Raw genomic sequence first — 24690 nt, forward strand, 5'->3', positions numbered from 1 at the left:
TATTTTTATAAGTTTCGTTATATTTAAAATTTTAAAAACACAAAAAAAACATAATGCTTTTGAATTTTTATTATTGGAAAATGCTTAATGCTTGTAAATAAGAACGTTTATTGTATATTTCTTATTTAATGTTTGTGTCTACAATAATTAGCGTGTAACCTAAAAGATACATCAAGTAATTAATACGATTGCCACATCTGTGAATAAGTGTGTTCATAAAACACCAAAATATTGTAAATATATCAAAAAAAAAATTTAGACAACATTTAAATTTTAAATCCTTGATAGAATTAAAAATCCTTACATAAATTATTAATTAAATTTATAACAAAATGACATTAAAACTGTTTAAACTTTATAGGTTGGTTTAAAATGCAAAATCCAACCCAGAAAACGTAAGTGATTTACCTATTATTAAATTTGCTAACCATTGTAAAAACATTGACATGAACTATAGACTTTACACATGACGATTAAAGCCAATAAAAAAATAGATTAAATATTTGGTAACTAGTTAATTTAATGGCTAAATTACATAGTATACGTTATAACAAAAATGTAGAGAGCAGTGGGTGGATTTAAAATAATACAATTGAATAAAAATTGATTTTTAAAGTCAACAGAATTGAAATAGCAGGCACAATTTTTTGTCATAATTTATTGTTTACATATCAAAGACATCTGTAAAACGGAACACATTATACAAGATCAATACAGTTTATTTTCTTCAAAATAAGTACCCTTCTCCATAAAGATGGTAATTTTTATATTCTTGTTACCAGCATGGACCTAAAATGTGTTATAGCTTATATAGTAAGCCTGTAAACTATGTGATAGTCTGCTTTAAATAGAGAGAAATTAGCGAGTTTACATAACAAATATTTAAACTAATTTACCTAATAATTACTTTGCGTTTTTAGTTACAAAATAATTTTAATTTTACGTAAGAAGATAACCTAAACATGGGTCCATCTAAAAATAAACAAAATAATGTAAGTTTAAACTGTATATCTCTAAAAATGAATCGTAAAAAGTAAAAATAATGTAAGTTAAAACTGTATATCTCTAAAAATGAATCGTAAAAAGTTTTAAAATTCCAATTTAATTTTTTAGGAAATCCACGGCAAACCTATAGACGAAACTCAACCTAATTTGCCTCCGATGGGACTCGAACCTACGGAGTACAGACAGGCGGCTCATGCCATGGTAGAATACATTATTGAATATTACGAAAAACTTAAAACATTGCCACCAACACCAAATGTCAAACCAGGTTTTTATAAATATTATCTTTATTATAACGGAATTAAATACATATTGGCTCGTTTAAATATATATAATAAAAAAGCGCTAACCCAAAACCTTTACATTTACCAGGTTTTATGCGTGAGTTATTAGACGACAAAATGCCACAAGAAAAAGAGAACTGGGAAAAGGTTTTTAAAGATTTAGATGATGTTGTAATGAAGGGAATGACCCACTGGCACTCGCCGGGATTTTTCGCCTATTTTCCCGGAGCCACGAGTTACCCAGCAATGTTAGGTGATATGCTCTCTAGTGCTGTAGCATGCGTTGGTTTTTCGTGGGTAAGTTTATTGACGTTTGGTTAATAAAAATTAATTGCTTGCATAAAAAATTTGTATTCAGCAGATATAGTAAAAATAGAGCTTTGTAATTGTTTCATAGCCATCTAGCCCATCATGTACTGAGTTAGAAACTGTTGTTATGGATTGGTTGGCAAAAGCTCTTGATCTACCAAAGGCATTTTTTCATAACGGAACTGGGCCAGGTGCTGGTGTTATACAAGGTAATGTAACTCCCATGCGTTAATGCAATTTTACATTAAAGTATTACTGGTAAAGCTAACAGAGTTAGTATTTTTAAGGCACTGCCAGCGAAGCTACTTTGGTGACTTTGCTTGCTGCTCGTAAAAAAGCTATCAGAAAAGAACTTGTAAGAAATCCAGATCAAACTCTTAACCAAATTGCTGATCGCTTAGTGGCTTACACTTCTAAATGCTCACATAGCTCAGTAGAAAGAGCAGGTAAGTTAAACTATAAATAATATACAGCATGACGCAGTGCTTCTATATTCCCATTTATATTTTAAATATTACTTGATTGTAGGTTTGATTGCTTTGGTAACCTTAAAACAACTTGATGTTGATTCAAATGCTTCTTTAAGAGGTTCTACTTTGATTCAAGCAATCAAGACAGATCGAGCAAACGGAAAAATTCCATTTTATGTAAGAACTGAAATTTATCAAGTTTAAACTGATAGAAAATATTAATTACGCCTAAATCAATTTAATTTTATAAGGTATGTGCTACTACAGGAACAACATCTTGCTGCAGTTTTGACAATATTGATGAACTAGGAGCAATATGTAAGTAAAGTATACAGCCAGCATAATTGGTTACGGTTAATAAGTTTTTATTGTTAATAACTTTGCTATGCAGGTGAACAAGAAGATATTTGGTTACATGTCGATGCAGCTTATGCTGGTGCTGCTTTAGTTTGTCCGGAATTGCGTTATCTTGTAGAAGGACTGGAGGTAAATACAAGTTAAAATTGTGCAAAAAAAGTAGAAAATTAAGTTGTAGAATTGTTGAACTTTGTTAAAATTTGTATTATCTTTTAGAAAGTCACATCATTTTGCTTTAATCCGCATAAGGCTTTTATGGTTACATTTGATTGCTCAGCTTTATGGTAAAGTAATTTATTTGTGAATAATTAAATCATTAAACTAAGCTTTTTTTTAAATACTTTGTTAGCTTACCTAAGCTTTCTTTAATACCTACTATGTTAGTTTGAAAACATGATTTAAGAACAAGTAACGTACTTTAACAAACTGTCTTTTTTAGGGTTAAAGATAGTAAAGATTTGGTCAATTCGCTGCATGTTGACCCTATGTATTTGCAACACGATTCGCAAAGTTCAGCAATAGATTACAGGGTAAGGCTAAAATGGTGTTAACCTGTATTGCCAAAACTGTATTTTGGTTATTCGCATATACTTACAGTTTCATTAAATGATATATTTGTTTTTTATAGCATTGGCAAATACCGTTAGGTCGAAGATTTCGTTCGATAAAACTTTGGTTTGTGTTACGAATGATCGGGATAGAAGGGTTACGTCATCATATAAGAAAGGGAGTTGCTGAAGCAAAATACCTCGAGTCCTTGATATTAGAAGATCCAAGGTTTCAACTGATGTATCCGGTTCATTTAGGACTGGTTTGTTTTCGTTTGACAAAATCTGGATACAATTTAAAGGTTAGATATTCGGCTAAAATAAAATAGCTTAAACACTTAAACTTTGACCACCAATGCGTTCATGTTGTAAACGGCTAGATAAGCATAGTGCTAACACATTTAGCTTCTGCTCAGTTTAAAGCCCACTGGTAGGTTAAAAACTGCCAAATAACAACCCGAAATTGGGCTAGAGCCACAAATGTTTTGAATGCTTAGACTGTGAATTCAGCCTTTTTATACCGAAGATAAAAAATCAATAAAAAATTATTAAAACTAAATTAAAATTGTTGTTTAGGAACTAAATGAAGTCAACGAAAATCTCTGTAAAAAGATCAACAACGACAAAAGAATATTTATATCCCCAACGACGGTTAACAGCGTTTATTTTCTACGTGTGGCAATGGGTTCGATCCAGTCGAGTTTAGAACGTGTAAAAATGTGCTGGGAAGTTATTATAGAAATGGTGGATTCGTTAAAAGATAGCAAATAAAAATGCCACTATAAGTAAACCAAATATTACACTTTATTATTTCAACAAATATTTTATGTATGGTATTTACAGTTTATATTGTAATATATGTAAAACTTGCAATTATAAATCACAATACTTAGTACATTGTGATAATAAAATAATAAATATAAAAAAAAACAGTCCTTATTTTAAAACATTACATATACTTTAATTAGAAGTAAGAAAACAATATTAAGTCGTACCAACTTTTATTTATCGGATTGCTTTTTTTTAAATTGTAATTTGTGTACACTTATCAATAAACTATTATAACTTGTATTGTCCAATTTTATAACAAGTTGTTGTTTGTTGACTTTAAAAAAAATATTTGTTACTGAAAATTTAAATAAATAAAATATTTAAACTTATTAACAATGATCTGTAAAAAAATACTATCATTCCGTAAACCATACTTTTAGAATCGTGCGACCTACAAAACATTATCACGTTTTTTTCTCAAATCATTCATTAAAACAAAAGCTAACTAACTTCGTGATCAAAAAGAACACGCTTTACAACAACTTACTGCTGGAAGGTTGCCGCAGTAGAAAACATATGTAATATTCAGCGGAAAGTGTATGCAAATTTATGTTTCATGAATTTGAACATTTTTTTTGGATGAAGAGGAAAAAAATTAGGCATACGTAAGATTACTTAAACTTTACGGCAAAAGCAAAAAATTGAAAACATTTTATTAGCCTGCTCTTATGTATGTACCGTAACTTGTAAATTTTCAAATAATAAAATAACATAGCTGTTTATTATAACAAAAACAATTGACATAGACATTAATCAAAAATTTGTTAAAATGGTTACGACAACGGATAAAGTGAAGTAGGCAAAATGCGTGCTTCCACAGTCACAAAGTATGCATGCTTTTAAGGTTAACATAAATGTTTGGCGCAATTTGCATTTAAAATCGAAGATTATAAACTTGCTTAAAATAAGTCATAGTTAAATTGGTAATTTTGATCAATTGTTTAATATTTACATACTAAGTAACGTTAACGAAACAAACGAGTTTACATTTACATATAACAGCTATGAACTTAAGGCTAACCTATTTTACTAATTACTATAAAATGTTTCTTTATTTATTTTTTTAACCGTTTAGTTTAATAATTTTTTTTAATTATGAGCTCAATAAAAAAAACTTAAATGAGGTTAGTTTGGTAATCGATTATAATTTAAATATTTTAGTAAACTATACACTTTTGGGATTTAAGGAAATAAATAGCGAATCGAAAAACGTTTTTAATTTAAAACTACCACCAACGGGACTTGAACCTGAAGATTACAGACGAGCAGCACAAGCAACGGTGGAATACATTATCAGGAATACATTAAACAACAATAATATTAAGAGAACTCTTTTAAACAGGTTTTATGTGGGAGTTAGTTAAAGATGAGGCCCCGTTTTATGCCGAAGGATGGGAAGAGGTTTTTAATGATTTAGATTCAGTGATTGGTGCATATGCATTCCACCAATTTTTATGGATATTTTCCATCAGCGACAAGTTTTATTCCAACGGCAACAAAATATAAATTTGTAAAATTAACAGTTTATAAAATATACCACGTGTTATTATTATTTTGATTTTTTAAAGGAGTTAAACAACATCAACAAAGAACTTTGCAAAAGAATTAATGCAGACAAGAGAACTTTTCTAACCCCATCAACTGTGAACGAAGTTTTCTTCCTACGTGTGTCAATGGGTTCAATTCAATCTTGCATAGAACGAGTTCAAACTTGCTGGGATATTATTCAAGAAACGACAAAATTTATAAACTAAAAATCCGAAGTTTTAAACTAGTTTATAGTTTTAGTCATATTGTTAAATGATATTGCGAGCTTTTATTATTCATTCACAATCAAACATTATTTAAAAAAAATAAAAAAGGGTCCTCATATTATTTATATTATTATCCAATATTTGACAAAGTTATTCAACTAAAAATATTTTTAAGTAGAAATTTAACTACTTTTTAAACTGTATTGCAGGTTAAACCTTTAAACGAATCTTTTTTATAAGTACATGTCTACAAACATACATAAAGTATTATAATGCATTGTAGAAAATTATAAATAGGCTAAATACGATTTTTCAATTTGCATAAAAATTAATTCTTTCTTATGTTTATAAGTATATGGTTTACAAACTATTTTTGTCTATTTTGTTCAAGGCATATTTGTTTTACAAGTGTTTAAAATATCATTTTTTCCTGGTTGAAAATATCAACTTTAAACATATTAATTTGAAAAAGTTTAATATTTAAAAGTTTATTTTAAAATTACATTTAGTAAAATGTTTCAAAAAAAATTTCACTAAAACGAATTTTTGTGATATTTTTAAAGTTTAAAAAACCTTTTCTACCCAAAATAAACAAACATTTTTATCGGTTCTTATATACATATATATATAAAGATATTTAAAACATTCCAAGCCTAATACTAACCTAAAAGTGGGCGGAAATTAGTTATTAACGTCATATGAAATACGACCAAATTAATTGTTTTTGTCAAATTAATTGTTAGAACAAACTTTGAACATGTCCGGTTGGCGGAATGATCTCATTAATAAAATGTTAAGTTAAAAAACGTTGAATATTAAACTGTGAGGGTAGCAAATATTAAATATATAACAAAAGACAAACTAAAAACTTTATTAAGTAGCAAGTTCTTAATAAAAAAGAAAAGACAAACTGAATAATTATTTAGAAAATTAAAAAAAATGGGTTCAGCAAGCAAAGATTTAAAAAATGTAAGTTGAAAATGTTTTTACAATTTTTGTTGCGAGATATATTACTATAATATAGTTTTTTATCACAGGAATTCGAATTAAACTTTTCCGATATATTTAAAACCAAATTGCCTCCGATGGGACTCGAACCTAGGGATTACAGACAGGCAGCTCAAGCTATGGTAGAGTACATTATTGAATATTACAATAAACTTGAAACTACAGCCACTTCGCCTGACGTCGAGCCAGGTAACATTAGTTAATAATTGCGCCTTTAAGCATTGACTGAGATCAAAGGTTTTATATTTAAAAAAAACACATAATAGTAAAATGAACAAAATTTACCAAAAATAATTTTATGTTACCAAAAGGTTTTGTAAGAAAAATGATACCAAATGAAGCACCCTACAAAGCAGAAACTTGGGAAAAAGTTTTTAAAGATTTAGATTCGGTAATAATGAAAGGAATGGTACATTGGCAATCCCCTGGATTTTTTGGATATTTTCCAACAGCTACAAGTTATCCATCAATGCTTGGGGAGATGCTTTCAACAGCTGTAGCGTGCCTTGGCGTTTCTTGGGTAAATATTTAAACAAATATAATTTGTACAAAATGATTTAACTGCTATTAGAAATATAAATTAACGATTTAGGAATCTAGTCCATCATGTACTGAGTTAGAAACAGTTGTATTAGATTGGTTGGCAAAAGCTCTTGATCTACCAAAGGCATTTCTTCATAACGGAACTGGGCCAGGTGCTGGTGTTATACAAGGTAGTATAAAGTTTTCGAGTTTTATGCAAGGTAACTTAAAATAACTTAGCATTTATTAATAATGTTCCCATTCAAGGATCTGCCAGTGAAGCTACATTGATGACATTGCTTGCGGCAAGACAAAAAGTTATAAAGGAGGAACAAAAAAAGTTCCCACACAGAACAAAATACGAAACTGCCAGTCGTATGGTTGCTTATACTTCCAAAGTTAGTCACTCGTCTGTAGAACGAGCAGGCAAGTATACATTTAATCAAAACATACAACACAAAATGTACGAAAATATGTCTAACTATATATTCAAATTAAAAACAGGTTTAATTGCATTTATTGAAATAAAACAACTTGATGTTGATTCAAATGCAACTTTAAGAGGTTCTACGTTGATGAATGAAATCAAGAAAGATAGAGAAAATGGCAAGATCCCATTCTATGTAAGAATTTACTTAAAATTTAGAGCGCTAATAAATTTAAAATTCGGTTGAATAAACATTATCCTATCTTGTGTATTTAAACTTTAAGGTATGCGCTACTGCAGGAACGACAGCTTGTTGTAGCTATGACAATATTGAAGAAATAGGAAAAATATGTAAGTAATTCCAAACAAGCTAAGTTCTTCATACAATAACTCTTTATAAAGTTTACAAAGAGTAACCACCATAAACTTGGCAATGTCTAACACTTTCAGGCAAGCAAGAACGTATTTGGTTGCATGTTGATGCAGCTTATGCAGGCAATGCTTTAATTTGTCCAGAATTTCGATATATCTGCAAAGGAATACAGGTAAAAATACAAAACTTGCTTAAATCTTTTAAAAAATGTATCAAAAATGTAATATATCTTCTTTTACAGTATGCAAATTCATTTGTCTTTAATGCAAACAAATTTTTGATGGTGTCATTTGATTGCACAGTGTTATGGTAAGACAATATTTAAACCTTTTAAATACATGTAAGTAGTAAGTCATTTCTTGGGTTTAACCTATACCTAAAATTTAAGGCTTCAAGATAGCAAAGACTTGGTCAGTTCGTTGGTTGTTGACCCAACATATTTAAAACATGGTGAATCCGAAAGTTCTGTTATTAACTATCGTGTAAGCACACAAACTTTTAATAACCTGTAGATTCTAATAAGTAAATTTTATTTCTAATAAGTAAATTTCATTTACATACTCTTTGTAACAACACAAACCCTTAATTTTTAAGCATTGGCAAATTCCATTAAGTCGAAGATTTCGTGCGATAAAACTCTGGTTTGTATTACGAATGATCGGGATAGAAGGGTTACGTCATCATATAAGAAAGGGGGTTGCTGAGGCAAAATATTTAGAGTCCTTGATATTGGAAGATCAAAGGTTTAAACTGATGTATCCAGTACATTTAGGACTGGTTTGTTTTCGTTATATTCAGCCAGAAAAAAGTTTAAAGGTAAAGAAAATCGATGTTACCTTAACAAAGATTTTTAATTTGGTTTATGTAAAAGAATTATCAACTAAACTAAGTTCAATATTTGTTATTAACTCAAGAACTTTTTAAATGTGTAAAGGAGTTAAACAACATCAACGAAAAACTTTGCAAGAGAATTAATTCAGACAAGAGAATTTTAATAACCCCATCAACTGTGAACGAAGTTTTCTTTCTACGTGTGTCAATGGGTTCAATTCAATCTTGCATAGAACGAGTTCAAACATGCTGGGATATTATTCAAGAAATTACAAAAACTATAAACTGAAAATGTATTTTAGTAAAAATTAAAGTACTTTGTAAATTGTAATGAATGCAGGTTATATCATGACACTATCGACAAATCATTTAAACAACATCAACCCTACAAACATGATGAGGATTTAAGTCTAGTGTAAAAATGTAAATGCAATATACATACATATTTTATGGGTTTATCAAAAAAAGGTTTTCCAGATATGCTATAGCATAAAACCTTTAAAATAATAATGTTTAAGGCACTTTGTGTACATAAATGTATTTACCTATTTTGTTGAAATAATTTATAAAATTTGTCTAAGTTGTTTGAATAATAAATCATTTTCAACGAATAATAAGATGACACAAAATGTCGTATGTCTTTTAAAAAATTTATATATAACTATTAAACATGCTGTCATTTTGTGTAGTCAAACACTGTTCAAAATATGTAGTACCAAATAGCTTAAAGAAACCAAAAAATAGGTATATATAAAAGTATAAAAAGTTAGGATATACATTTTTTGTTTTAGGACAAGTCTGGCTCCATAAGATAGAAAGACAAACAAAGTATCTTGTTAAAAATTATATACAAACACAAAAAAAGTTTTAAACTATTTGATTTAAAAAAATAAGTTGAGCAAGCTACAATTAAAAATTGTTAGGAAGAAATATTTTGATACGTAATATTAATGTAAGGTATACTAATATATTTGTTGGTATAGCATAGTAGAAACATTTGTTATTATAGTCCACTTATAAGCGCTTCGTTAACAAACCAACATTTGAAACTAAATTAGGTTAAATAAACACAAGGTTTATTATATACTGTTAGTCGTATCACTAATAATAGTATAAAAGTTTTATCTTTGTAGTAATTTTTTTTTAATGGACTTAACAAAAGAAATCATGAACAAAGTAAGTTTTGTTCTTTTAAAAATTAAATTTGATTTAAACAATAACATAAACCATCTATTTACAATTTAAGAGAGAAAATGCTGATTTAGAAAATGTTTTTGCATTCAAACTACCACCTATGGGACTCGAACCTGGGGATTACAGAAAAGCATCACAAGCAATGGTGGAATATATTATCGAATATTACGAAAAACTTAAAACTTTAAAAGCTTCACCAGATGTTGAACCAGGTTAATACTTTAAAATGTGGTGAAAAAACTACAATAATATTAACATAACTATTTAAAACAGGATTTATGCGAGAGTTAGTTAAAGACGAGGCTCCGTTTCATGCTGAAAAATGGGAAGAAGTTTTCAAAGATTTAGATTCAGTTATAATGAAAGGAATGGTGCACTGGCAATCCCCTGGATTTTTTGGCTATTTTTCAACAGCAACAAGTTATCCTTCAATGCTTGGGGAAATGCTTTCAAATGCTGTAGCGTGCCTTGGTTCGATATGGGTAAAGTATTTTAGCCAATATAAAAATATCATGCTTGCAATTACATCACATAGGTTTTCTTCTGTAAATTTTTAAACAACTCAACAGCAAAGTTAAATTTTTTGTTTTGATTATTTTTTTCTTATATTACTTTACATAGCTACAGTAAAATTAACAAATACACTAATTTATAAAAAAATACTTCTTAAGTCATGTAGTCCATCAAGTACTGAGTTAGAAACTGTTGTATTGGATTGGTTGGCAAAAGCTCTTGATCTACCAAAGGCATTTCTTCATAACGGAACTGGGCCAGGTGCTGGGGTTATACAAGGTAGTATAAAGAGTTTTATGCAAGGTAACTTAAAGTAACTTAGCATTTATTAATAATGTTCCCATTTAAGGATCTGCCAGTGAAGCTACATTGATGACATTGCTTGCGGCAAGACAAAGAGTTATAAAGGAGGAACAAGAAAAGTTCCCGCACAAAACAAAATACGAAATTGCCAGTCGTATGGTTGCTTATACTTCCAAAGTTAGTCACTCGTCTGTAGAAAGAGCGGGCAAGTAACTGAGTTATATAAAAAATGCATTTAATTTAAATGTACAACATAAAATGTACGAAAATATATCTAACTATATATTCTTATTAAAAACAGGCTTAGTTGCATTAATTGAAATAAAACAACTTGATGTGGATTCAAATGCATCTTTAAGAGGTTCTACGTTGATGAATGAAATCAAGAAAGATAAAGAAAATGGAAAAATCCCTTTTTATGTAAAAAGTTACTTAAAATTTAGAGTGTTAGTAAATTTTATTATCTATAGAATAAACGTTCTCTTATCTAATGTATTTAAAATTTTAGGTATGTGCTACTACAGGAACAACAGCTTGTTGCAGTTTTGACAATATCGTTGAAATAGGAACAATATGTAGGAAAATTCAAACATATTAGTTTTTTATACATTAACGCTTTGTAAACCTTACAATAAGTAAGCACACCAACTTAGCAACGTTTAACACTTTCTTTATCTACATAACAGGTAAACAGGAAAACTTATGGTTGCATGTTGATGCAGCATATGCAGGCAATGCTTTAATATGTCCAGAATTTCGGTATATCTGCAAGGGTGTACAGGTAAGAATCTAAATTTCGCTTGTAATTGTGAAGTGCTTTAATTAATAACATTCTTTTACAGAATGCAAATTCATTTGTATTTAATGCAAATAAATTTCTGATGGTGTCATTTGACTGCACAGTGTTATGGTAAGAAAGTTATCCAACTTATAAAATACACGCAAGTAGTTTTTTAAATTTTATTTAACAAAAATTTTAGGCTTCAAGATAGCAAAGACTTGGTCAGTTCGTTGGTTGTTGACCCAACATATTTAAAACATGGCGAATCCGAAAGTTCTGTTATTAACTATCGTGTAAGTACACCAACGCTCGGTAACCAATATAGTCCAATAAAAATGAAGTAAGATTTGTTAACCTAGCCTTTGTAACAACACAATCCCCTAATTTTTAAGCATTGGCAAATTCCACTAAGTCGAAGATTTCGTGCGATAAAACTCTGGTTTGTGTTACGAATGATCGGGATAGAAGGGTTACGTCATCATATAAGAAAGGGGGTTGCTGAAGCAAAATACCTTAAGTCCTTGATATTAAAAGATCCAAGGTTTCAACTGATGTATCCTGTACATTTGGGACTGGTTTGTTTTCGATATATTCAACCAGAAAAAAGTTTAAAGGTAATGTAATAATAAAGTAACCTTAACGAAATCTTTAATTTGGTTTAAATATAAAAGTCATCAATGAAACTATATTCAATATTCTTAATTCCACTTAAAAGCATTTAAAATGTGTAAAGGAATTAAACAACATTAACGAGGGACTTTGCAAGAGAATTAATGCAGACAAGAGAATTTTTCTAACCCCATCAACTGTGAACGAAGTTTTCTTTCTACGCGTTTTAATGGGTTCCACTCAATCAAGTTTAGAACGAGTTCAAACATGCTGGGATATTATTCAAGAAAAGACCGAATTTATAAACTAAAAATCCCAAATTTTAAATTGGCTTATGGTTAGACATTGTGTTTTAATGATAATGCAAGCTTTAAAAGCACATCTTAATCACATTAAGGAAAGTGTTCTTATATTGATTTAATTAGTTTTAGTATGGGTATATAGAATAATAAAAATGATTAATTATTCAATTAAGTCTGTATTACAAAACAGCAAATTAGTTATGCAGAGCAAAATTGCTAACAACTTAATACAAAAAAATTGTACGCAAAAATCAAGCGCTTTCAGTTACAGATAAAATGTGTAAAATATGATATTCCACTAAAGATTTAAAGAAATGCAGAAGTTTTTGTCGCTTTGACAACATATGTTAAAACTCAAGCAAAACACGTCAAACAAAATATAAAAAAGCGCATTACTCAGAAGTAGCTGTATGGTGTTAGAACTTAAATAACTTTTGATAATCAGAACAATTTATCTTTATATTTACGTAATTTGTTCAGGTATTTATTTTTTTTTTGTAATAAACTCAACAAAAAAAACATGAATAGGGTAAGTTTGCTAATCTACAATTATATAAACATTAAAGTAAACTAATTTTTTGTGATTTAAGAAAATTAAGTTCGAATCAGAAAATGTTTTTGATTTAAAACTGCCTTTAATGAGATTTTTTTTTAATTTTTCGTGTACTTACTATACTTAACGGTTGTACTGTGTATGATCCAATTTAATAAAACTATGTTGTTTGTTGGTCATGCATCTTAAATAACCGATTTGTTAATAAATATTTCTAAATCCGCGATATAAATTTTATCAAAAATTGTTTAAAATTTAAAATACTGGGGTATTCAAAAAATAAATAATAACTTTAAACAAAAAATCTTGTATAGTTTATAAAAAGAAAAATACTGCAATAACATATTAAAAATACCATGTAATTCTGTAAACCGGAAATATAAAAAAAACAAGCAGAATCTAAATTTGAGATCAGAAAAAAACATGGCACATTTTATTTCATCAGTATTTAAAAAAATGTTTTATTGCACATGCCGCGTCTTTTATAAAAAATAGGTCAAGGAGTATTATTTTTTTGTCTGTGACATTTCTTTTATAATAACCTAAATTTTACAACTTTAGAATGAAAATTCTCAATTAGAAAACATCTTTGACTCCAAACTACCACCAATGGGACTCGAACCTGGGGATTACAGACAAGCAGCACAAGCAATAGTAGAATACATTATCGAATATTACGAAAAACTCAAAACTCTAAAGACTTCGCCAGATGTCGAACCAGGTAACTTAATTAGATTTTTAAAAAAAATAATTTAATTACACCTATTTTTAAAACAGGATTTATGCGAGATTTAGTTAACGATGAGGCTCCGTTTCATGCCGAAAAATGGGAAGAAGTTTTCAAAGATTTAAATTCGGTGATAATGAAAGGAATGGTGCATATGCATTCCCCCGGATTTTTTGGCTATTTTCCAACAGGAACAAGTTATCCTTCAATGCTTGGGGAAATGCTTTCAACAGCCGTAGCATGTATTGGCATTTCTTGGGTAAATATTTACACAAAAACAAGTTGTTCAAATGGGCTAAAAGTTGTTAAAAAACCCAAACAAACGTTTTAGGAATCTAGTCCATCGTGCACTGAGTTAGAAACTGTTGTATTGGATTGGTTGGCAAAAGCTCTTGATCTACCAAAAACATTTCTTCATAACGGAACTGGGCCAGGTGCTGGGGCTATACTAGGTAAAAATAAATTTTTGGGGGAATGTAAGGTGGCGTAAAATAAAACAGCATTTATTAAAATTATTTTTATTTGTTAGGGTCTGCCAGTGAAGCTACATTGATGACATTGCTTGCGGCAAGACAAAAAGTTATAAAGGAGGAACAAGAAAAGTTCCTGCATAAAACAAAATACGAAATAGCCAGTCGTATGGTTGCTTATACTTCTAAAGTTAGTCATTCATCTGTAGAACGAGCAGGCAAGTAACTAAGTCATAAAAGAAATGCATTAAATCTGAACTTATAACTTAATTTGTACAAAAATGCTTCTTACCATATATTTTACTATTAAGCAGGTTTAATTGCCTTAATTGAAATGAAACAACTTGATGTTGATTCAAATGCATCTTTAAGAGGTTCTACTTTGCTGACCGCAATTCAAGAAGATCGAGCAAATGGCAAGATCCCTTTTTATGTGAGATTGAACTTAAAAATCTAAAGTATTAACAAACATATTTGTAATTTGAACAAGCTTTATTTTATTTAAAAATTAAGGTATGTGCTACTGCAGGAACAACATCTTGTTGTAGCTTTGATGAAATTGAAGAAATTGGAAAAATATGTAAGTACTTTTCAACAAGCTAGAGTCTTTATACAATAACTTTTTGCTAAGCTAACAACAAGAAGAGTCCATTGGCGTACCGATTCGTTATATATTTTTATTTAAATCGAAGGCAAGCAAGAACGTATTTGGTTGCATGTTGATGCAGCTTATGCAGGCAATGCTTTAATATGTCCAGAATTTCGATATATATGCAAGGAGATACAGGTAAAAATAAAACCTTTTAAAAAATTTTTAATAAAAATTAACATATCTTCTTTTACAGAATGCAAGTTCATTTGCAATAAATGCAAACAAATTTATAATGGTGTCGTTTGATTGCACAGTGTTATGGTAAGGCTGTAATTCAAATTTTGTTATACAAACAATACTTTTTTTAAATTTAAAATACACAACATTTTTAGGCTCCAGGATAGCAAAGACTTGGTCAATTCGTTGCTAGTTGAGCCAACATATTTAAAACATGGTGAATCCCAAAGTTCTGTTATCAACTATCGTGTAAGTACACCAACGCTTGGTAGCCTATAAAGTCTAATAAAACAGTAGTAAATGTTATTTAACAATAAAACAAAATGTGAAAAACCAAGCAATTTAAATACCAAACAAACTTTTAATTTTATAGCATTGGCAAATACCGTTAGGTCGAAGATTTCGTGCGATAAAACTCTGGTTTGTATTACGAATGATCGGGATAGAAGGATTACGTCATTATATAAGAAAGGGAGTTGCTGAAGCAAAATACCTCGAGTCCTTGATATTAGAAGATCCAAGGTTTCAACTGATGTATCCGGTTCATTTAGGACTGGTTTGCTTTCGATATATTAAACCTGGAGCTGACTTAAAGGTGTACAGAACTATATAAACTTTAATTAACGAGAATCTTGATCTATGATATAACTTATGTATGTAAAAAGTTATATATTAAGAAATATTAATATTATGTATCATTTATTGTTTTAAATTCCCTTTTTCTATAGGAATTGAACAATATTAACGAAAAACTTTGCAAGAGAATTAATTCGGATAAGAAAATCTTTCTAACCCCATCAACTGTGAACGAAGTTTTCTTTCTACGTGTGTCAATGGGTTCAATTCAATCTTGCATAGAACGAGTTCAAACTTGCTGGGATGTTATTCTAGAAATGACAAAATTTGTAAACTAAATATGCCAACTTTTGAATTTCTTCATTAATTGTCATACTGTCTAAATAATAAAGGTTTTTCATTAGTCATTTACAAACAAACCTTAATTACAATTCATAAAGTGTTTATATATTGGTTTTCTGTTTATTTACAATTCCTTAAGGCTAAAATTTAATTTGTAATAAATAGAAAAATTTGGCAAAACCAGTTAAACACCATTTTAAAAATTAGCTTAGCGTGCTTTATTGAATCTAACGCTATTTTATTTTTAATTTAATTAGAATAGTTTAAGGAAACAATAAAACAATTTAACATAAGATTGTCAGGCAAAAGAAACTACAATATGTTTTAAATGTTTTTATCAAATATTTTATGTAAGAATAAATTTATTATTACAACTACAACTAATAAAAAAACGATTCGGAATGAACTTAAATGTTTCAAATATTTTAACATATGACTGTATTATAGATTCGGAAATTATTAAACACAGCCAAAGTTTGTGAAATATGATATTTGAGAACCAAAGTTTGAAAGAAGTGCAAAAGTTTTTGTCGTGTTAACAACATATGTTAAACCCTAGACTAAACATGTCAAACAGAATATACAAAATAAGTTAACGAATAACAGTGTTTTATATAAACTTTAAAAAAAAACAATGCAAGCACGCTACCACTTTGTGCGGTTGAACGCCGTTTAAACTTAATGGTACATAAAGCTAAGAAAAAACATAAATATATAGGTATATACAGGCTAGAAAAAAAGTGGGATAAAATAATATATTTGTTGGCATTGCATAGTGGAAACATTGGTTATTAAAGTCCACGTATAGTAACGTTCGTTATTAAACCAACAGTTAAACTATATTAGGTTAAATAAACACAAGGTTTATTATATACTGTTAGTCGTATCACTAATGACAATAAAGATTATTTTACTTTTTTAGTTATTTTGTTTTTAATGGAATTAAGAAAAAAAGTTATGAACGAGGTAAGTTTTCTACTTTTTAAACATTAAATTTTAATTAAACAATAACATAAACCATCTATTTACAATTTAAGAGAGAAAATGCTGATTTAGAAAATGTTTTTGCATCCAAACTACCACCTATGGGACTCGAACCTGGAGATTACAGACAAGCAGCACAAGCAATGGTGGAATACATTATCGAATATTACGAAAAACTTGAAACTCTAAAGACTTCGCCAGATGTCGAACCAGGTATTAGAATATAAAAACCTAAACCTAAATAACCAACAGTAATATAAACAACACAGATTAAAATAGGATTTATGCGAGAGTTAGTTAACGATGAGGCTCCGTTTCATGCCGAAAAATGGGAAGAAGTTTTTAAAGATTTAGATGCGGTGATAATGAAAGGAGTGGTGCATATGCATTCTCCCGGATATTTTGGCTATTTTCCAACAGCTACAAGTTATCCTTCAATGCTTGGGGAAATGCTTACAAACGCTGTAGCGTGCATTGGCGTTATATGGGTAAAGTTTTTTTGCCCTAAAATATCTTGCTTGCAATCATAGCACATATTTTTGTTTTGGTAATTGTTTTAAACAAAAAACTTCAATTTTGTGTGTTGATAAATTTGTCCGCAAACAACTTTATATAGTTACCGTAATATTAATGAAATCACTAAATTTCTACAAATATTTTATCAGTCATGTAGTCCATCATGTACTGAGTTAGAAACTGTTGTTTTGGATTGGTTGGCAAAAGCTCTTGATCTACCAAAGGCATTTCTTCATAACGGAACTGGGCCAGGTGCTGGTGTTATACAAGGTAATCTAAAGTTTTTGGGTTTTATGCAAGGTAACTTAAAGTAACGTAGCATTTATTAATAATGTTCCCATTCAAGGATCTGCCAGTGAAGCTACATTGATGACATTGCTTGCGGCAAGACAAAAAGTTATAAAGGAGGAACAAGAAAAGTTTCCAAATAAAACAAAACACGAAATTGCCAGTCGTTTGGTAGCTTATACTTCTAAAGTTAGTCATTCATCTGTAGAAAGAGCAGGTTTGTTAGACATAAGTTTTAAAAAATAACTACTAAACTAAATTTAGATTACTTTATTTTTAATCAGGTTTAATCGCGTTTGTTGAAATAAAACAACTTGATGTTGATTCAAATGCATCTTTAAGAGGTTCTACTTTAATAAACGAAATTAAGAGAGATAAAAAAAATGGCAAGATCCCTTTTTATGTAAGATTAAAATTTTGTGTTAACAAATATATAGTAATAGGTAAACAAGCAATATTTTATTTAAAAATTAAGGTATGTGCTACTACAGGAACAACAGCTTGTTGTAGTTTTGACAATATTGATGAAATTGGAACAATATGTAAGTTATCTCAAAAAATGTCTTTGTTGTGTTTGTTTATACATATAAAATTTATAAATTTATAAGGTTTTATGAATAACGCTTTTGTATTAAAAGTAATACAAATTATTCAGGTGCTGAGAAAGGTTTATGGTTGCATGTTGATGCAGCTTATGCCGGGAATGCTTTAATATGTCCAGAATTTCGATATATCTGCAATGGAGTATATGTAAGATAATTAATTTTAACCTAAAATATACAAAAGTTCAAATTAACACATTATTATAATTTCCTTCTAAAGAGAGCAAATTCTTTTGCATTGAGCGTATGCAAGTTTCTAATGGTGTCATTTGATTGTACAGTGCTATGGTAAGACAATATATTGTAAATATATTTACTTTTTATATATAAACATACATGTATGAAATATATTTAACATTTAACAATTCACAAAAGGCTTCAAGATAGCAGAGACTTGGTCAATTCATTGCTAGTTGAGCCAACATATTTAAAACATGGTGAATCCCGAAGTTCTGTTATTAACTATCGTGTAAGTACAACAATGTTTAGTAACCTATATAGTCTTGTGAAGATGTAGTAAAATTTATTTAAGAAAATGGCATAAACCGAGAACTTGCACACCCTTTCTAACAATACAATCTCCTTATTTCAAAGCATTGGCAAATTCCATTAAGTCGAAGATTTCGTGCGATAAAACTCTGGTTTGTATTACGAATGATCGGGATAGAAGGATTACGTCATCATATAAGAAAGGGAGTTGCTGAAGCAAAATACCTCGAGTCCTTGATATTAGAAGATCCAAGGTTTCAACTGATGTATCCGGTTCATTTAGGACTGGTTTGCTTTCGATATATTAAACCTGGAGCTGACTTAAAGGTGTACAGAACTATATAAACTTTAATTAACGAGAATCTTGATCTATGATATAACTTATGTATGAAAAAAGTTATATAATAAGAAATATTAATATTATGTATCATTTATTGTTTTAAATTCCCTTTTTCTATAGGAATTGAACAACATTAACGAAAAACTTTGCAAGAGAATTAATTCGGATAAGAGAATTTTTCTAACCCCATCAACTGTGAACGAAGTTTTCTTTCTACGTGTGTCAATGGGTTCAATTCAATCTTGCATAGAACGAGTTCAAACTTGCTGGGATGTTATTCTAGAAATGACAAAAATTGTAAACTAAATAGGCCAACTTTTGAATTTGTTCATTAATTGTCATAATGTCTAATTGATAAAGGTTTTTCATTAGTCATTTACAAAAAAAACCTCAATTACAATTCATAAAGTGTCTATATATTGGTTTTCTGTTTATTTACAATTCCTTAAGGCTAAAATTTAGTTTGTAATAAATAGAAAAATTTGGCAAAACCAGTTAAACACCATTTTAAAAATTAGCTTAGCGTGCTTTATTGAATCTGACGCTATTTTATTTTTAATTTAATTAGAATATAGTTTAAGGAAACAATAAAACAATTTAACGTGAGATTGTCAGGAAAAAGAAACTACAATATGTTTTAAATATTTTATGTAAGAATAAACTTATTATTACAACTACAACTAATGAAAAAACGATTCGGAATGAACTTAAATGTTTTAAATATTTTGACATATGACTGTATTATAAAGTAGGAAATTATTAAACACAGCCAAAGTTTGTGAAATATGATATTTGAGAACCAAAGTTTGAAAGAAGTGCAAAAGTTTTTGTCGTGTTAACAACATATGTTAAACCCTAGACTAAATATGTTAAGCAGAATATACAAAATAAGTTAACGAATCACAGTGTTCATTACTTAAGAATAGCTAAAGTTAAATAACTATTGAATCGTAAAAAAATATTTTTATATTTAAGTAATTTTTTTAGTTGTTCATTCATTTTGTAAGGGACTTAACAAAAGAAATCATGAATGAGGTAAGTTTGCTAATCTACAAATATATAAACATTTTTGTAAACTACACTTTTTTGTTTCAAGATAAAAAATGACAAATCCAAAAATAAGTTTGGTTCAATTTCACCTTCAATGGGACTCAAACCTACAGACTATAGACAAGCAGCCCAAGCAATGGTGGAATACATTATTGAATATTACGAAAAACTCAAAACTTTAAAGACTTCGCCAGATGTTGAACCAGGTATCTTAATTAAATCTAAGAAAAAAAACAACAATTATATGAATACAGCTAGTTTAAACAGGATTTATGCGAGAGTTAGTTAAAGATGAGGCTCCGTTTCATGCCGAAAAATGGGAAGAAGTTTTCAAAGATTTAGATTCAGTTATAATGAAAGGAATGGTGCATTGGCAATCCCCTGGGTTCTTTGGATTTTTTAGCGGAGCAAGTAGCTACCCTTCTTTTTTGGGTGATATGCTGGCAACTGCTCTTAGTATTGCTGGTATTAATTGGGTAAATATTAAACATTACATTTTTACAGCCTACTTTCTGTTAATGCAATGATTTTAACAATATTCTCAAGTTCTTGACTATATAATATACCTATCTATAGAAACGCAATTTAACATATTAAAATATCGTAACCATTACTTTGTGACTTATATCTCTAAGGCTGCTGGTCCATCATGTACCGAATTAGAAACTGTTGTGATGGATTGGTTGGCAAAAGCTCTTGATCTACCAAAGGCATTTCTTCATAATGGAACGGGGCCAGGTGCTGGAATAATCAAAGGTAAAAACAAAGTTACCTTTTTAAAAAAGCATTTAAAAAATTTATTAAAAATACATGTTAGGTCGTAAATAAATACAAAAAAATTAATATCAAACAATGGTAATTTTTGTAAGGCTCAGTAAGCGAAGCAATTCTGGAAGCAATTACATTAGTTGCGGCACGTACAAAAATCATTCAAAAAGAACTTCAAAAAAATCCTGATCAAACATATCGTGGAATTGCTTCCCGATTAATGGCTTACACTTCCGTTTGTGCGAACTTATCAGTAATTAAAGAAGGTATCGTATATTTGTTCATAACAGTTAAAACAATAAAGGCTATTTTTGTTACCCCAAACACTTAAAGTTTAAAAAAAAAAAAACCTGCCTAAGGAAATTATGTTGGCATTATAGAGGTATACTACAATATTACCGTTTTAGTTTTTCTTTTTTCAGGTTTAATCACTTTGGTTGAAATAAGACAACTTAATGTTGATTCTAATGCATCTTTAAGAGGTTCTACTTTGATGAACGCAATTCAAGAAGATCGAGCAAACGGAAAAATTCCGTTTTACGTAGGTTAATGTAACAATCATGAAAGATATAATAGACTGACTATAATCGATATAAATGTTTACCAAAGAAAATTTATGTGCAAGGTTTGTGCAACTTCGGGATCAACATCCTGCTGTAGTTTTGACAACATTGAAGAAATAAGAGGAATATATAAATAAACTTCACAGTCAGAATTTTTCATATGTTTTAATAAATAATACATTAGTATTTCCTTTCAGTAAACAGCTGTAAATTGTGTTTCAGGCGAACAAGAAAGCATTTGGTCGCATGTTGATGCAGCTTATGCTGGGGCTGCTTTGATTTGCCCTGAATTTCGATATCTTGGTAAAGGACTTGAGGTAATTGTTTCACTAATAGTACTACAACCAAAAGGTTTATCGAAAGTTTTTTTACTAAATAAACATATTCCCAAAAATTATTTTTTCCAGCCGTTTCAGGCATAGCCTATAGTTATTGGTAAAAACGTTATTCCGTAGAGTTGTTTTTGGCTGTAATTCAAATGCTTTCTATTAACAATTACAATAATATTTTATTACAAACTTTTGCCATAAACAGAAAGCTGACTCGTATTGTTTTAATCCCCACAAATGGTTGATGACAAATCTGTTTTGTTCTGCCTTATGGTAGGAAAATAAGTATTTTATAGCTTATACTATCTGAAAGAATTTGTAATGAAATACACCTTTTTAATCATTTGGCCGATAACTGTTAAATTTTTTTGTTCATTTTTTTAATTTTACAAAGAAATACTTTAAACGTACATTTATTGGCATGAGCTAGATATTTTATGTAAAGATATTGTTTTAAAAACAAATTTGTATATTCGTTTTTGTTCTAAAATGGATAAATTGTTATAGGGTTAGAGAAATCCAAGACATGATAAATTCAATGCATGTAGACTCAGCTATCTTACAGGAAGAATCTCAAAATGCAGTGGTTGAATATCGGGTATTAAAAGCTTTAAATTCTTTAACAAATTAAGTTCTTATTAAATGTTTGATGGTGACTTTTATAGTTAATTGAAAACTATTTTTTTCTGTCATAATTCAAGTGTAGCAAACCAAAAGTCAATTGGTTAAAATTTTATTTAATAATAACAATACGCAGCATAAAAATTTACATACTCTAGCATTGGGAGGTCTCAATTGGTCGAAGATTTCGTGCGATAAAACTCTAGTTTGTATTACGAATGATCGGGATAGAAGGGTTACGTCATCATATAAGAAAAGGGGTTGCTGAAGCAAAATACCTCGAGTCATTGATATTAAAGGATTTAAGGTTTGAACTCGTATATCCTGTTCATATGGGTTTGGTTTGTTTTCGATTTACTAAAACTGGATCCGACTTAAACGATCATTTTCTATTGAAGATTCGTTACGGTCCTTGCTAAATTACTTATTAATATAAGGTTTTATAATATACAGATTTATATACTCTTACCTAATTTATTTAAAATATATATATATATATTCCAACAACTCTATAATCACTATAAATAATGATAAGTTATTATTATTTACTTATCACGATAATTAATCATAATCTTTCTCGGTTCTACTTTCACAGTTTAATGATTTTTAAAGAACTAAGTTCTAAAAGTAACCTCATAGCATTGCAAAAAAAGGGGATAACAGTTATAAACAAATATTTCATTCACGTTTTTTAAGAGCTGAATAAACTAAACGAAGAACTTTGCGCGCGCATTAACGAAGACAAAAGATTATTTCTATCACCAGCTATTGTTAAAAAAGTTTATTTTCTACGTGTTGCATGTGGGAGTATTCAAGCGAGCATTGAACGAATACAAAATTGTTGGGACATCATTCAAGAAATTACGACTACGTTTCTACGGGACCGATAAATTTAAAAAAAAAAAAAAAACTTATATCAAAAAAAAAACATTACATAACTGAATCATTTGTTCAAAAACTTTAAAAGTTTAAGATAGTAACAAATTTTATAAAACAAAATTAGTCCTTATTACTAAGTCTGTATTCAAATGTTATCGCACGCAAGTTTCAAATAATAAAGTTTATATAAAAATGGGGCTTTTATCTACGTTTAATTAAACTATTTAAAACAAAAAAATCATTAACAAACTCAAAAATTTATTCTTATTAGATACAATAATAACATTGGCCAAAAACTGTTTTTTTACTGATTTTATTAAAAAATTTCATAAAACCTAACTTGAATTTTATTTTAATTTTCAGTCATTCATATTTGCTTTCGACTTGTGGATTAAGTTTTGCGTAAATGTGTTTTCTATATTTTGGTTTAACATGCACTATCGCACAACACAATGCTATGGTTTACAAGATTTATTAAACATTAGGACACAAGTTTAACGTTTTTAACACACACCTGCTTTGAACTGGTTCTATTTGTCATGATTACTAAAATTTACGATTCTTAACTTTTTTATGACAAAGTTGGGCTTTGCAAAAATAAGTAGTTGCCCTTTTTTAAGAAGTCATATTAAAAAAAATAAGTTAAATAGGCAAGGGATAATTAATAATGTTTTCACGTACGTGAACACAAATTAGATTCTTATTTTTAGAAGTCGTATGGTGTAGCCATTCAGCAAGTCATGCTACTTAATAAAATACTGTTTAGTTTTAGTAAGTTATTAATTTCGTTACCTAATTTCTCTTGAAGTTGTTTAGTTAAGTATTACATAAAAATAATTTTGTGACTAATTGTGAGAAGAAATGTGTCAAAAAAATATTACATAATTTGACATAGACATTTAAAACAAGTAGTAAACGTTCCAGTAAAACATAGCATTCAATTATTCTAAAGGAAAACTAATATAACTAAACTTTCAAATTACCAAAATAATTCTACAAAAAGAAAGTAACATTTAGTTTGATTCTTCGAAAAACGTTTTGTACTTTAAATTAACTAAAATACGTACTAAAAAAAAACAAGCAAATAATACTTTTTAGTTTAAAAATTAAAATCTGAAATCCAAAATTAAAGGCACTAAAAACTTGTTTTGACAAAAGGCTGTTATAAGATATCGTTCTACGTGTGGAGTGATGGCTCGCATTAAGAAAGATTTAAATATAAGCGGCCCAAAATTTATTTGACCTCTTTCTATCAATAAATTCAAGCACTTCATGCTGTTTTATTCAGGTTGCAACTTAAAGGTATAGAAAACATAGATTACGACTTTTAAAAATGTTATATT

The 24690-nt window shown here is 29.0% G+C and overlaps 6 protein-coding genes across 6 annotated transcripts; all 6 read left to right on the top strand.

Moving 5' to 3' along the window:
- The first annotated feature begins 918 nt into the window (after positions 1 to 918).
- Positions 919 to 5558, top strand: LOC145741286 (aromatic-L-amino-acid decarboxylase-like). Its single transcript, XM_082558849.1, has 14 exons — positions 919 to 992; positions 1114 to 1273; positions 1378 to 1586; positions 1687 to 1807; positions 1886 to 2044; positions 2127 to 2245; positions 2320 to 2386; positions 2460 to 2554; positions 2642 to 2709; positions 2865 to 2955; positions 3054 to 3275; positions 3550 to 3736; positions 5147 to 5226; positions 5373 to 5558. Exons 1-14 carry the CDS (start codon positions 963 to 965, stop codon positions 5556 to 5558), a joined length of 1794 nt encoding a protein of 597 aa, XP_082414975.1. The 5' UTR covers positions 919 to 962.
- Positions 5559 to 6497: 939 nt separating this feature from the next.
- Positions 6498 to 9008, top strand: LOC145741287 (aromatic-L-amino-acid decarboxylase-like). Its single transcript, XM_082558851.1, has 12 exons — positions 6498 to 6527; positions 6596 to 6755; positions 6878 to 7086; positions 7159 to 7279; positions 7356 to 7514; positions 7593 to 7711; positions 7800 to 7866; positions 7966 to 8060; positions 8130 to 8197; positions 8277 to 8370; positions 8483 to 8704; positions 8823 to 9008. Exons 1-12 carry the CDS (start codon positions 6498 to 6500, stop codon positions 9006 to 9008), a joined length of 1530 nt encoding a protein of 509 aa, XP_082414977.1.
- Positions 9009 to 9886: 878 nt separating this feature from the next.
- On the top strand, positions 9887 to 12429 carry LOC145741289 (aromatic-L-amino-acid decarboxylase-like). The gene is made up of 12 exons (XM_082558853.1): positions 9887 to 9895; positions 9966 to 10125; positions 10187 to 10395; positions 10585 to 10705; positions 10776 to 10934; positions 11031 to 11149; positions 11238 to 11304; positions 11416 to 11510; positions 11572 to 11639; positions 11710 to 11803; positions 11903 to 12124; positions 12244 to 12429. The coding sequence occupies exons 1-12, from the start codon at positions 9887 to 9889 to the stop codon at positions 12427 to 12429; spliced, it is 1509 nt and encodes a 502-aa protein (XP_082414979.1).
- Positions 12430 to 12941: 512 nt separating this feature from the next.
- On the top strand, positions 12942 to 15914 carry LOC145741294 (aromatic-L-amino-acid decarboxylase-like). Its single transcript, XM_082558858.1, has 12 exons — positions 12942 to 12950; positions 13536 to 13695; positions 13752 to 13960; positions 14033 to 14153; positions 14231 to 14389; positions 14486 to 14604; positions 14685 to 14751; positions 14864 to 14958; positions 15017 to 15084; positions 15156 to 15249; positions 15374 to 15595; positions 15729 to 15914. The coding sequence occupies exons 1-12, from the start codon at positions 12942 to 12944 to the stop codon at positions 15912 to 15914; spliced, it is 1509 nt and encodes a 502-aa protein (XP_082414984.1).
- A 940-nt stretch (positions 15915 to 16854) lies between these two features.
- Positions 16855 to 19443, top strand: LOC145741296 (aromatic-L-amino-acid decarboxylase-like). The gene is made up of 12 exons (XM_082558862.1): positions 16855 to 16884; positions 16956 to 17115; positions 17182 to 17390; positions 17568 to 17688; positions 17765 to 17923; positions 17991 to 18109; positions 18182 to 18248; positions 18362 to 18456; positions 18529 to 18596; positions 18684 to 18777; positions 18903 to 19124; positions 19258 to 19443. Exons 1-12 carry the CDS (start codon positions 16855 to 16857, stop codon positions 19441 to 19443), a joined length of 1530 nt encoding a protein of 509 aa, XP_082414988.1.
- A 720-nt stretch (positions 19444 to 20163) lies between these two features.
- LOC145741297 (aromatic-L-amino-acid decarboxylase-like) lies at positions 20164 to 23358 on the top strand. Its single transcript, XM_082558863.1, has 12 exons — positions 20164 to 20172; positions 20261 to 20393; positions 20455 to 20663; positions 20823 to 20943; positions 21057 to 21221; positions 21378 to 21496; positions 21581 to 21647; positions 21741 to 21835; positions 22053 to 22120; positions 22355 to 22445; positions 22605 to 22728; positions 23165 to 23358. The coding sequence occupies exons 1-12, from the start codon at positions 20164 to 20166 to the stop codon at positions 23356 to 23358; spliced, it is 1395 nt and encodes a 464-aa protein (XP_082414989.1).
- The last annotated feature ends 1332 nt before the right edge of the window (positions 23359 to 24690 follow it).

The sequence above is a fragment of the Corella eumyota genome, chromosome 2, assembly GCF_963082875.1.
Source record: "Corella eumyota chromosome 2, kaCorEumy4.1, whole genome shotgun sequence".
Lineage (NCBI taxonomy): Eukaryota > Metazoa > Chordata > Ascidiacea > Phlebobranchia > Corellidae > Corella > Corella eumyota.

What these genes read in the sequence shown, in the direction of transcription:
- LOC145741286 (XM_082558849.1), top strand. Translation starts at nt 963, where the DNA reads ATGGGTCCATCTAAAAATAAACAAAATAAT. An exon ending in TAGCTCAGTAGAAAGAGCAG is followed by an intron (nt 2,045 to 2,126) that starts GTAAGTTAAACT and finishes ACTTGATTGTAG; the next exon opens with GTTTGATTGCTTTGGTAACC. An exon ending in GTTCAGCAATAGATTACAGG is followed by an intron (nt 2,956 to 3,053) that starts GTAAGGCTAAAA and finishes TGTTTTTTATAG; the next exon opens with CATTGGCAAATACCGTTAGG.
- LOC145741287 (XM_082558851.1), top strand. Translation starts at nt 6,498, where the DNA reads ATGGGTTCAGCAAGCAAAGATTTAAAAAAT. An exon ending in ATATCTGCAAAGGAATACAG is followed by an intron (nt 8,061 to 8,129) that starts GTAAAAATACAA and finishes CTTCTTTTACAG; the next exon opens with TATGCAAATTCATTTGTCTT. An exon ending in TTTGATTGCACAGTGTTATG is followed by an intron (nt 8,198 to 8,276) that starts GTAAGACAATAT and finishes CTAAAATTTAAG; the next exon opens with GCTTCAAGATAGCAAAGACT.
- LOC145741289 (XM_082558853.1), top strand. An exon ending in AGGTGCTGGGGTTATACAAG is followed by an intron (nt 10,706 to 10,775) that starts GTAGTATAAAGA and finishes TTCCCATTTAAG; the next exon opens with GATCTGCCAGTGAAGCTACA. An exon ending in TTTGACTGCACAGTGTTATG is followed by an intron (nt 11,640 to 11,709) that starts GTAAGAAAGTTA and finishes CAAAAATTTTAG; the next exon opens with GCTTCAAGATAGCAAAGACT.
- LOC145741294 (XM_082558858.1), top strand. An exon ending in TTCATCTGTAGAACGAGCAG is followed by an intron (nt 14,390 to 14,485) that starts GCAAGTAACTAA and finishes ACTATTAAGCAG; the next exon opens with GTTTAATTGCCTTAATTGAA. An exon ending in TGAAGAAATTGGAAAAATAT is followed by an intron (nt 14,752 to 14,863) that starts GTAAGTACTTTT and finishes TTTAAATCGAAG; the next exon opens with GCAAGCAAGAACGTATTTGG.
- LOC145741296 (XM_082558862.1), top strand. Translation starts at nt 16,855, where the DNA reads ATGGAATTAAGAAAAAAAGTTATGAACGAG. An exon ending in GAAAAAAAGTTATGAACGAG is followed by an intron (nt 16,885 to 16,955) that starts GTAAGTTTTCTA and finishes TTACAATTTAAG; the next exon opens with AGAGAAAATGCTGATTTAGA. An exon ending in GTTCTGTTATTAACTATCGT is followed by an intron (nt 18,778 to 18,902) that starts GTAAGTACAACA and finishes CTTATTTCAAAG; the next exon opens with CATTGGCAAATTCCATTAAG.
- LOC145741297 (XM_082558863.1), top strand. An exon ending in GTATTGCTGGTATTAATTGG is followed by an intron (nt 20,664 to 20,822) that starts GTAAATATTAAA and finishes TATATCTCTAAG; the next exon opens with GCTGCTGGTCCATCATGTAC. An exon ending in TGAAGAAATAAGAGGAATAT is followed by an intron (nt 21,648 to 21,740) that starts ATAAATAAACTT and finishes ATTGTGTTTCAG; the next exon opens with GCGAACAAGAAAGCATTTGG.